This window comes from Mirounga leonina, unplaced genomic scaffold (assembly GCF_011800145.1).
Source record: "Mirounga leonina isolate KUSES-001 unplaced genomic scaffold, KU_Mleo_1.0 Mir_507, whole genome shotgun sequence".
Taxonomy (NCBI): domain Eukaryota; kingdom Metazoa; phylum Chordata; class Mammalia; order Carnivora; family Phocidae; genus Mirounga; species Mirounga leonina.
Window position 1 is genome coordinate 4,936,154 of NW_023270789.1, and position 13,051 is coordinate 4,949,204.

The 13,051-nt window shown below is 38.7% G+C and overlaps 1 protein-coding gene across 2 annotated transcripts; it reads left to right on the forward strand.

Annotated features, from left to right (window-relative positions):
• The first annotated feature begins 2,718 nt into the window (after positions 1-2,718).
• SIKE1 (suppressor of IKBKE 1) lies at positions 2,719-11,613 on the forward strand. 2 transcript variants are annotated; one of them, XM_034990228.1, is made up of 5 exons: positions 2,719-2,968; positions 3,193-3,298; positions 4,195-4,337; positions 5,703-5,816; positions 8,335-11,613. In XM_034990228.1, the coding sequence occupies exons 1-5, from the start codon at positions 2,798-2,800 to the stop codon at positions 8,434-8,436; spliced, it is 636 nt and encodes a 211-aa protein (XP_034846119.1). In that variant the 5' UTR covers positions 2,719-2,797; the 3' UTR covers positions 8,437-11,613. The 2 variants fall into 2 exon arrangements, with proteins under 2 accessions (XP_034846119.1, XP_034846120.1); XM_034990229.1 differs by having other exon boundaries at positions 2,721-2,956.
• Positions 11,614-13,051: the final 1,438 nt, after the last annotated feature.

The window sequence follows — 13,051 nt, forward strand, 5'->3', positions numbered from 1 at the left end:
TACAATGGAATATTACTCAGCCATCAGAAAAGATGAATACCCAACTTTTACATCAACATGGATGGGACTGGAGGAGATTATGCTAAGTGAAAGAAGTCAAGCAGAGAAAGTCAATTATCATATGGTTTCACTTATTTGTGGAACATAAGGAATAACATGGAGGACATTAGGAGAAGGAAGGGAAAAATGGGCGGGGGGAATTGGAGGGAGAGATGAACCATGAGAGACTATGGACCTGAGAAACAAACAGGGTTTTAGAGGGGAGGGGGGAGGGGGGATTGGTTAGCCCGGTGATGGGTATTAAGGAGGGCACGTACTGCATGGAGCACTGGGTGTTATATGAAAACAATGGATCGTGGATCACTACATCAAAAACTAATGATGTATTATTGTATGGTGACTAACATAACATAATAAAATTTAAAAAAATAAAAAAAAGAAGAAGGTGACTTGACGTAGGGAGAAGACCAGTTGGGAGACTGTTGCTTCATCTGGATGAGAAAGGATGATGGCCTAACCTACCCAGTAGCCGTGAGAATACAAAGAAGGAAATATGTCCTAAAGATATAAAGGACATATATTGCTTTGATAACTAATTAGGTGTGAAGAATAACTAGGAAGAATAAAGGACAACTCTCAGGATTCTGTTTTGGGCAAATGGCTATGAATGTGCTCTTTACTGAAACAGAGGGAGGAGCAGGTTTAAAAAAAAATAATGGGATCAGGTTTTGACCTCGTTGTCCCTTGGAAATGCCCTATAAGCAACCAAAAATATATATTCTAGGCTCATGAAAGAGATGGGGGCTACAGAGATGGATTTGAGAACCATCATCCCTGAATGGAAGTCAAAGACAAATAAGGGAAAGAGATCACTTAGGGAGGTGTTTTGTTTTGTTTTAATGAATGAATGAACCTCTTTATATCTGTGGCTCTGTGTTAATCTTTTTCCTGTTGGTCAGTAGTCTAATTTGTTATTTTTGTTGAACTTGTTCCCCATCTCCCTCTTGACAAACAATTATTGAATGTCTCCATTGTGCCAGCTATTGGGAATACAAAAGTAAAAAGCATTGTGCTTTCCCTGCTGTTTCTCTAACCTCTCACTACCGCTCTGAGGCTCGTGCCCCTTTTACCAGGCTCTTAATCCTGTCATTATCTTCAATTATTTATAAGACTATGAACGCTTTCTCCCATTAGACTAATCCCTAAGGGCAGAGATCCTGTGTCATTCTCTGCTGTATTCTAGACACTAAACAGTGCCTGAAACAAAGCAGACTCTCCAAAAATATTTATTAAGGTAATGAATGAAAAAGAACAAAGTTTGACATACAAGCTTGACAAAGTAAACTCTTATAAACCAATATAACAAAAGTACAAAAGTCATTGCCATCCTGGTTAATTTATTTTTGATTTATTAATTTAATTAAAAAAGAAAAAATAGGCAAGCAGAAAATAATAGTTACTGCATCTCACACCCATTAAGAAGGCTGTCAATAACAGCAATAACAACAAAAACGGAAAACACCAAGTGTGGGCAAGGATGTGGAGAAACTGGGACCCTTATGCACTGTTGCTAAAAATGGAAAATTGTGCAGCCACTGTGGAAAACAGTGTGATCTTTCCTCAAAAAATCTAAAGTAGAATTACTCTATGACCCAGCAATTCCACTTCTGGGGACAGAGCTAAAAGAATTGAAAGCTGGGACTCAAACAGATAAACAACACCCTTATTCATAGCAGTAATATTCACAATAGCCAAAAGGTGGAAGCAACCCAAGTGTCCCTCAATGGATGAATGAATAAATAAAATATGGCATATACATAAGATAAAATATAATTCAGCCTTAAACAGGAAGGAAATTCTGATGTGCATGAATAAAACTTGAGGACATGTTATGTGAAATAATCTAGTCACAAAACAAGTACAATTTACAATGATTCCACTCACTGTACATAAGGTACCTAAAGTAGTTAAATTCATAAAGACAGAAAGTACAATCAATAGCCGTTGCCAATGCCTGGGAGGACTGCAGTGGAATAAGGAGTTAATATTTAATGGGTACAGAGTTTCCATTTTGCAAGATGAAAAGAGTTCTGGAGATGGATGTGGTGATTGGTTGCACAACAAAGGGAAAGCACTTAATACTACTGGAGTGTACATTTTAATATGGGTAAGATGGTACATTTTATTATATTTTACCACAATTTTTAAAGTTAATTTTAAAAAAGAGACGATGCACCGGGGCCCCTGTGTGGCTCAGTGAGTTAAGCGTCTGCCTTTGGCTCAGGTCATGATCTCAGGGTCCTGGGATCGAGCCCCACATCGGGCTTCCTGCTCAGCAGAGCGTTTGCTTCTCCCTCTCCCTCTGCTGCTCCCCCTGCTCATGCTCCCTCTCTCTCTCTCTCAAATAAATAAATAAAAATTTAGAAAAATTAAAAAAGAGACTGAGCACCAAAAAAATTTAAAAACCGATTACTTAATAACAACCCACATCAATCAAAACGCGTAGGGACCAAGAAACTCGGTCCGCCCAGCCGCAAACCAGCTGGACCGCCAGGTCCTGGGAGCCAGAAACCAAGGGCGGGGAAGGGCCACGCCTGTGGCTCCGCGCAGGGTGAGGCTGCCCAGCGGCCGCGAGCTCAAGCAGGTCACCCGCAGACTGGGCCGCCACTGCGCAAGCGCATATGGCAGCTGCCGAGGCGCCTTTTAAACGTACCGGAAGTGACGTTTGTAACGCTGAGCCAGGTTCAGGGAAGACTCGGGTAGGTGAGCAGGGCAGGGGCTGCGGTCCTGGGCCACTATGAGCTGCACCATCGAGAAGATCCTGACAGATGCCAAGACGCTGCTGGAACGGCTGCGGGAGCACGACGCGGCCGCAGAGTCGCTAGTGGATCAGTCCGCCGCGCTGCACCGGCGAGTGGCCGCTATGCGGGAGGCGGGGACGGCGCTTCCGGACCAGGTCGGGCAGAGGGTAGGGGGCCGTGCCCGCAGGATCTGTGCACCCGGGGGGTGGAGGGCGAAGGAAGGTGGGAACTCGGCTTTAAGTTTATGCCTAGTCTCAGAGGGTGGCGGTGAGACCGTTCTGCGGGGTCGGGGTTGAGAATGCTGCCCTGGAGCCCCGATTCCTCCTCCTTCGGTTGCATCCGCGGCTGTTCTCCTGTTAACGGCGCGCTTAGTCTGTCTCTGTTTGTCCAGTATCAAGAGGATGCATCCGATATAAAGGACATGTCCAAATTCAAACCTCACATTCTGCTGTCCCAAGAGAATACACAGATTAGAGACTTGCAGCAGGAAAACAGAGGTTAGTCAGGCCTTTTGGTGTAGTTATGATTCTCTCATATCCAGTAATATTTCAAAAGTTCTTGTCAAACTAACTATTCACATCCTGTATGTATCTCCAGATTACTACTTTTAAAAGAGTTATTCTGTGATGGCCCAGTAACAATAAAGTTCGTTACATTACCCTTTTTAAGGTCATCGGATTTTGTATCTGTAGGCAGCTTATCAAAGGAGTGCTTAGTAGAGTTGAATTATTGCATAGCTTATTTATGTATCCGCATATGGATATTTGCACAAGAGTGTTAATATACTCAAGGGCTTGAATTTTTTATGTTTAAACATTAATTGAAATAAACACGTTAAGATTGAAGAGGTTTTTTTTTTTTTTTGAAGAGGTTTTTTAAATGTTCCCGTGCAAGGTGGAAGAACTGAATTTTAGCCTCAGGGTATATATTCTTAGGCTTCATGAGTACATTATTAATGATAGCAGTATGAAGTTATTTGTATATCAGTTGACAGCTTTCACATGTATCATCCCATCGTATTCTCATATCTTCATTTTGATGTAGATAAGCCCTAGGTACTTAATATTACAATGCAGTTAAGAAATAGGCTCAGAGAGAGTAATGATTTGCATAAGAGTAGTAGTAAGCTAGTAACTCACTGAACTGAAGAAATCAGTTCAGTGTCTTCTGATTCCACATCCCATGTTGTTTCTACCAGACTATGCTGCCTCTGCCTAGAAAGTTATTTTTCTCGTAGACCTTAACTGTTGAGTTTTATAGACTTAAACACTGATTATAACTTTGCATTCACAATATCTCATGGAGTGTCATAAAATTACAACTGTTAAGAGAGTTTTGGCTTTGGGAGCTATCTCTCAGACGTCACTGCCAAGCGATTTTATTTTTTTGATAGAGCTATGGGTTTCCTTGGAGGAACACCAGGATGCTTTGGAACTCATCATGAGCAAGTACCGGAAGCAGATGTTACAATTAATGGTTGCTAAAAAGGCCGTGGATGCTGAACCAGTCCTGAAAGCTCACCAGTCTCACTCTGCAGTAAGAAACTTTGATGAATAAATTCTGAATGAACGGGATTAAAATCTTGAACGGGATTAAAATCTTGAATTGTTTAAAATTGATTGCTTGTTTTTGAAGTAAGCTTGTTTTCCTTTCATGTTTATCACATTTGCTGTGGATTTTGCTGTAGCTTTGCAAGAATATGAATAGAAGGGAGTAAGGGGCTACTCAGGAGCTTTTTTCTTTCAGTGGGACTAAGGTTCCTCACTCCCGCCTGCCCCAAGATCTCTTTTTTTTTTTTTTAAGATTTTATTTATTTATTTGAGAGAGAGAATGAGATAGAGCATGAGAGGGTCAGAGGGAGAAGCAGACTCCCTGCCGAGCAGGGAGCCCGATGTGGGACTCGATCCCGGGACTCCAGGATCATGACCTGAGCCGAAGGCAGTCGCTTAACCAACTGAGCCACCCAGGCGCCCCCAAGATCTCTTTTCAAGATGAATGGATGCTTATGCAAACATAAGGCAAGGTATTGCTGAAGGTGCTCAGTAAATACTTGGTTATTACTGTACTTTCACTAAAATATAAGCTCCTTGATTGTAAGGAGCATGGATTCTTCTCTTATCCCTAACACAGTACCTGGCACATAGCAGGCAGTCAGGTTTACTGACTGTTAAACTGAACTACATAGCATTATACTATGTTGTTTGGGGAGAGGTATGGTTTTTAAAAAATACATGGCATAGTTTCTACCCTTTGGTTGCTTAGGTTTTAATTTGGGAGAACCAGTAATTGTGCTTAAGTTTGTAGAGTGCTTCACAGGTGTCATTGTACATTCATATGTACTATATCATTTAAGCCTGGATTGATAGATTGGCACCACACTATCTGTTCCATGAAATTTATGAAAGATAAGTTTCATCTTAGATTCCTTTGAAAGCATTTTACGGACTTAACAAAAGTCTTAGGGAACAGGAATATTTTAAATATGTGACTAGCTCTCAAAGTAAATAAATAAATAGCTCTCGTCCAGAAGAGAAAAATAAACTATTTTCTGTAATCTGGAGGAAAAAACTTAAACCTTAATACGGTTTAGCGCATGTGAAAAACTTTGGAAGTGATATATCCAAAGATAGAATAAGGTACCTTGGAATATGGTAGGCTTCCTGCCAATAAAAGTATTCAGTGGGTGGTTAGACTAGAATCAATCTTGAAAACAAATTGTGAATACCACAAATGACTTTATTATGGCTTTGCCTCTAAGGACTCAGATTACGGTGAAACTCCTTTGTAACTTCTTAGCATAGATTAAATGCACTTTCTAACATCATAATGCACAAGTTCTCGTGAACTTCATATCTGCAGAAAAGATAACTTTTTCACCTTTTTTTCTTAATATCTTCACAGGAAATTGAGAGTCAGATTGACAGAATCTGTGAAATGGGAGAAGTGATGAGGAAAGCAGTTCAGGTGGATGATGACCAATTTTGTAAAATTCAGGAAAAACTAGCCCAATTAGAGGTAAGGTTGTTGCTATTGTAAGCTCACAATATTCAGGGAGTTTTCTCAGAGTCTGGAAGGTATGCCATCACTATCCTAGCAGTGTATTGATGTTTTCTGTGCGTTCATGATTTAAAATTAAAACTCCTCCTCCAGGGGCGTCTGGGTGTCTCAGTCGGTTGAGCGTCTGACTCTTGATTTCAGCTCAGGTCATGATCCCAGGGATGTGAGATCGATCCCCGTGTTGGGCTCCACCCTCAGCTTCTGTCTGCTTGAGATCCTCTCCCTCTTCCTCTGCTCCTCTTCCTGTTCCCTCTCTCTCTCTCTAAAAAAATAAAATAAATCTTAAAAGAAAACAACTCCTTCTCCATACCCTTTTCAGGAAAGTAAATATAATTAGCAGCAAACAATGAAAATGCCAACTATGTATTGGCTAGAAATTGAGATATTATCATATCAAGAGGGTAGAGAGAGTGGAAGAGACAAATTACATGGGAGCTAAAATCCCTCCTCTGGGGACGCCTGAGTGGCTCAGTTGGTTAAGCATCTGCCTTTGGCTCAGGTCATGATCCCAGGGTTCTGGGGTAAGAGCCCCACATCGGCTCCCTGCTCCATGGGGAACCTGCTTCTCCCTCTCCCTCTCCCTCTGCCTGCCACTCCCCCTGCTGTGTGCTCTCTCTCTCTCCCCCTCTCCTCCTCGCTTTCTGACAAGTAAATCTTTAAAAAATAAAAAAATCTGGGGAGCACCCAGGTGGCTCAGTCGTTGAGCGTCTGCTTTCAGCTCGGGTCATGATCCCAGGGTCCTGGGATCGAGCCCGACATCAGGCTCCCTGCTCAGAGGGAGGCCTGCTTCTCCCTCTCCCACTCCCCCAGCTTGTGTTGCCTCTCTCACTGTGTCTCTCTCTGTCAAATAAATTAAAAAATAAATAAAAATAAAAAATAAATTTTTAAAATTTTAAATAAATAAAATCCCTCCTGTCATAAAAGGAAGTCAAATAGGTAATGTCTGAAATTGATCAAGAAATAGCAGAACAGGCATATTAATAATTATTAATTATTCCTCTATTAATTATGGAAGTAAGTACCAAAAGAAATAGATAAAAGTATTAAAAATGGGGGCGCCTGGGTGGCTCAGATGGTTAAGCGTCTGCCTTTGGCTTGGGTCATGATCCCAGGGTCCTAGGATCGAGCCCCACGTCCGGCTCCTCGCTCAGCGGGGAGCTTGCTTCTCCCTCTCCCTCTGCCTCTCCCCCTGCTCATGCTCTCTCTCTGTATCTCTGTGTCTCAAATGAATAAATTAAAAAATCTTAAAAAAAAAAAGTATTTTATAAAAGTGGTTGCCTTTGGGGAACAAAGCCAAGGGTCTGCCGTTTATTTTATAAACCTTATAGGCTTGATTTTTTAAAAGTTATTTTTGTGTAATATTTTAATTGTAATAGCAATAATTTACAAAAAAAAAAGGCATAGGGGTATTAGTATGCCTAGAAAATTATTAAGAAAACACATTACAATAGATGGTTTGAATGTTGCTTATTACTAGATGCTATCATGGTGGGCCCTTTGAGAAATAACAGAAAGAAAAAGATAGGATATCCCTGCTCAGAGTCTAGTGAAAGGAATAAGACTACTACTTATATGATATGAAATGGTTTATACATGCTAGGAGAGATGCACAGTATTAAGGGAAGCACTTTATGTGGTAGGCGATTTAATGACCATGGGCCCAGACTCTTGGTGAAGCCTGAGGATGCTATGGTTTACCAGAATTTCCTGCAGAGAGAATAAGGATGAAGAGTGCAAGCTGCCCTACCTGGAAATCAAAGGGAGTGACAGGGTCCCAAGTAGGAATTAGGAGTTAGTTAAAATGATAGAATGACCTTATCTACACTATCCCTGATTTACTTAGATATGGAAAGAGCCCTAAGGAAATATGGGACAAATTTTATTTATATTTTAAGTGGAAAGAACACAAGCTTCAGATTGAAACCCCAGCAATACCACATCAAAGTTCTCTGAATTTGGACAAGTTTTTGGACTTTTGTGAGCTACAGTGTCCTTATCTTAAAGAGAACATGGATGTGGGCAATGGTATCTGCCCTACAGGTTGTTTTGAGATGATATATGTAAGACACCCAGTGGTACCTGACTTTCCCAGTGAGTAGTCTCTTCCCCTTTTCCTTTCTCCAAAATACCCAGGAGAGAAGATTGAGCAGAGTCAAAATATTATTAGGAATGTAAAAGTTAGAAGAAACAGTAGTACAACTTGTGGGAACCACAAAAAGTATGACAAGCAGTGAATTCCTCAGGTGGAGGGAGGCTTTTTTTCTTTTTTGTCCTAAAACAGGGCATGTAGAAATTACTTGGGAAATGTATGTTAAATGATTAATAATTCGTGTTTTAGGAAATTCTCAGTTATTTTGTTTCCATAAAATGTTTAAAATTAAAATAATACGCTTTCTGTTCCTGGGCCAAAACAATGTATTCTGATGCAGTTTAACAGTCAAAATACCTGAAATAAACAAACTTTTTTTTTTTCCAGCTTGAAAATAAGGAACTTCGAGAATTATTGTCCATCAGCAGTGAGTCTCTTCAGGTCAGGAAGGAAAACTCAATGGCCACTGCTTCCCAAGCCATCAAATAACTCAACTTCTGAATGACAGCTGGAGATTGTTTATCAAGGAAGGAAGTTATTATCTTTCGAGTATTGTCCATTTAGTGTCTTGCCTCAGACTTGATTTAGTGTTGATTAAAGGTATCAGGTGGCAGTTTAGAATTCGCAGTCAAATTGGCTGTCCACAAAACGGTTTTTGGGTATGTTCGTGAAAATACACACTGAGTTTCACCATTCCTTTCTCTAAGAGACTACTTTTAATTTTCAGTTGTGGGACCTCAATTTATATAAACCATTATCGGTTCCTTTTTGTTTCTTCACATCTCTCAAACTTAGATCCTTTTATTATAAGCCAGCAATTTTATTTTATATAGGATTATAAATTACAATTCTAAAAAATTTTTAAGAGATTCGCTTTTTAAATGTATTTGGCATAAACCTAGATTTTTTTTTCCATTTGAGAAAAGTAATACAATTCCACACAACTAGACTGGCAGATTCTCTGATTTGTACATTCACCTCCTTTGAAGTTTTAAGTCTCTCTGGTGCTAAGAGTTGGCACTTTATGACCTGGTGTCTTTATTCTTAATTTGAGAGAACCTACTGCTAGTCCCCAAGAAACATACTTGAAAATAAGTAAAAGTAGAGTCATCATATTGTTCAAAGAATCCAGAGAAATTTGTCCTGTGTGTGTACACATACACATGTACTCTTGGTTCAAATGCTGAAAGTAGCTGTTACTCTATTAGATATTAGTAGTCAATTTTTCAATATTGTCCTCCTTGGAAAACTTCAACTTGGGTGGTTTACTCAGTTGAAGAGCATATAATGGGTTTATTCACATCATAGTTTTTAGGTACTACATTCTGTTTAATTTATATATAACTTGTATTTTATAGTTAAGAACCATCACTTACTTGGATGTCTTTCATTACTAGTACTGATAGTTGGCTTTCTTTTTAGATCCATTTTTCATGAGGAAGCAAAGTTTTATCACCTAATGAGAGTTATCACATTGGTTGTGCTGTGTAGACAACAAAGCAGTGTTGAGATTCAAATGCTGAGCAGTAAACTAGCTCACTCATCAATTCACTTGCCTATCTCAGTTTAGTCACATGCCAGATTTACAAATTACTTCATGTTATACTATCAATTTAGGTTTGCCCAAAAATAATTGAAATAATGAATCCTAAACCTGTCCATATTTTCCAATAGCACTAAGCACCATACTGCACAGGAGAGACGCAGTATTAAAAAGAGTTTGTTGTTAGTGTTTTGTTTTGTTTTTTTTTAAATTTTATTCTTATGTTAATCCCCATACATTACATCATTAGTTTTAGATGAAGTGTTCCATGATTCATTGTTTGTGCATAACACCCAGTGCTCCATGCAGAATGTGCCCTCCTCAATACCCACCACCAGGCTAACCTTGTGTGATGTAAAATTTCTTTTGTACTGCCATAAAGAAGTAACTCCAGTTAAAACAATAAAACCTCACTAAGATATCCTGAAAGCATCTGATCCCAGTAATACTGAAAGGACTTGGCCTATAGTGGTGGTCTTTAATGATTAGGTATATGTCATTTAAGAAACTCAAATTTCTATTCGAAGTCCTGCATAGAATTTGAAAAATACTTCCACCCCCACTGTAGGCATTTTTATCTTGTTTCCCAACAGTAAGTAAAACTTAAGTCCAGCCATTTGGCTTGAGGTATATGCCCTAAGTGCCACTGTGTGTCCCATGGTTCCACTCAGGAAGCAGGTACCCCTACATGATATGTCAGCTGCCATGGCCAGTTTTCAGTAAAAATGATAAAGTCATCAAATGGCCCATTAAAGTATAACATGGTGTCTCTTTATCTACCTTATGTTCCTTTAAAGTTGTTTTTAAAGTTGTTCACATCTCAGATATCAGGATAAATTTATGTTAACTTTTCCCCCTGGCAAATCAAAAGCTTGAACTTTGAGTGAAAGAGCTCTCAGTGCCCTACAAAATGTAAATTCTGGCTGGTGTTAATACAAATACATCATTTCTAATAAAAACATTTTAAGAGTAATAGTTAATTTTACTCAGTAATGAATCTACTTATTAGAAAATACAAAGGTTTATTTTTCACATATATAGCAACCTGTCAAGTAGGGCTTTTCATAAGTATTTTGTAATTAGCATAAGGTGGTCAGCAGTATAACTCTACAAATAGCTGTTTCTAAAATGGTTTGAGATTTCCTCATGATTAAAAATCAAAATTATACAATTACAAATCATATTATAAAATTAAAACAGTTTGGAAGTACCTTGAAAAATGCTTAAAGATTATCCACTTTTACCTTAATAATACCTTACCTTTTACCTTGACTTACAGTAATACATTATGCATAATTTGATTCAAACTTTGAAGGTCTATTTCAGTGTTCCCCAAAATGGTTTGCTGACAACTGAAATAGAAATTAGGGAATGGGATCTAGGAATTTGTATGTTAATAATTGTCCCAGATAACTTCTAAGGATACTAGTTTGAGAATGTCTAATCTATGTACCAGACACTTCATTCAGGATTATGAATAGAAAAAAGGTGGGGGAAAGGCCTTGACACTTTTTGAAGAAAAATTTGGTAGAGAAGACAGATATACATATAATTACAGTGCAATGATACATCCAATATGAGGATGTATAGGATACAGAGGAGGGGCTATATGGAGGAGAAAGCTTGGTGCTTTCTAGTTATCATATAATCTCCATTTTAACTATACCTCGTTTTACACATACTCAGGCACAAGGAGATTATGCTATATGTCTAAACTAGAACAGATTCCAACCCAGAGAGACTCTTAAACATATTCTTAACCACTAAGTTAAGATGCCTTTAAACGCCAAATACTGGTTGGAGTTCAAGTGGTTCTTGATTAGCAAAATCTATTTTTAGTAATAGTGCAAAAGAAATAACCACAGCCCATATACTAGAAAATATGAATTCAATAAATGCAGTCATAACTAATGAGACATATTTGTCATCTCTAGAATGATGTAACTGAGAGCTTGTATGCACACAACTGGCATGGACAGTGTTTAATTAGTGGTCTTACCTGTGTACGGAAAAGTGCAGTTCTGTCTTTCAAATCTGCCTCCTTAGTGTGTGGCTTTTCATCCTTCATGTTCTTTTGGTTACAAAAAGGTTGGCGCTGTATCAGATGTCTTAGCCATATTGAAGGCAGGAAAAAAAGGGAAACGGCCTATGCCAACTGTGTGTATACTCTTATGATGAAAAGCAAAGCTTTCCCAGAAATTCCAGACAGATTTCCCTGTCTTACTTGCCTAACTCTTTAAATGGTTACTTCTATTTGCAAAGGCTGGGTACATAGTTGCCTCAATCAGTATTCAAGGAGGAAAGAGTATTGAGAAAGCAATTAATGATGTCTGACAAGTCCTTTTATGTTGAATAGTTTTTAACAAATGAAAGCATTAGCTGACAGTGTTGGTGTTGGGTAGCCAAGAGAATGGGCTATGGCAGACAACTGTCATTTCTTTTCTGGCTGCCCAATATCCTTATTCCTATCCTGTTTAGGGAATCCCTCATCTAATGAGGCAAAGCCTTCCTCCTAAGAAATTTGAAAGTGTCAGATAAATGTTTTCCCGGCCTCTTTTGCAGCTAAGGAAGATGCATCCACCTCAAACTTTAAAGTTAGGCAAAGAAGCAGGAAACTGTACAGAATTCTTTGAGCAAAGGCCTATAACACCGGCTACTATATGCAGTTCCACAGAGGAGCAGCAGAAGTGGCTTTAATGACATTCAGTATCCAGTGTCAGCAAAGTCAGTGGTGTAAGCGGCAGTGTCTCTGCCACATAGTGGGATCTTCACTGAAGGAGTTATCTGAAGTGATTAGAAGCTCTCTAGCCTCTAATTCTGGTTTTCTGGCTGTCTTAGAGATCCTGAGGATTGCTTATTAGCCTTCTAATAAAATCACTTTTTGTTAAAGTTATTCCTGAATTGCCTATAATTAAGAATGCTGATTGATAAAATAAGCATAGTTTTAAACACAACCATGCCAGGAGCACCTGGGTGGCTCAGTCAGTTAAGTGCCCAACTCTTGATCTCAGTTCCTGTCTTGATTTCAGGGTTGTGAGTTCAAGCCCCTTGTTGGGCTCCACGATAAGCGAGGAGCCTACTTAAAAACAAAAGAAAACAACCATGCAAATATAAATTTTGTCAATACTTTATACATAGTGTTATACTTACATTTTAATATTTGACACATAAAAGGATGTGTAACATGCAAATAAATAGATTATCAAACATAATCATTTGTCACCTAAGAATTAGAACATTACCCATACTTTGCATTTATCTATTTGAATTCCTCTCCTGTCTCTCCCCACCTCCCTACTCCCTCTTTTTCATAGTTCTCTCACATGCAAAAAGACCTAAAATATGTATGTATCCCTAAAGTGACATTTTTTAGTTTTGTTCCTTTTTGAGCTTTATAAAAATGGTATTGTATGTTACACATAGTCTATGGGGATCTGATTTTTTTCACTCAACATTATGTTTCTGAGATCCTTTTGTTATACATAGCTGTCATTTATTTCCACTGATGTACAATATTTCATTGTGTGACTATATAATAGATTGTTAAAATACATATATAAT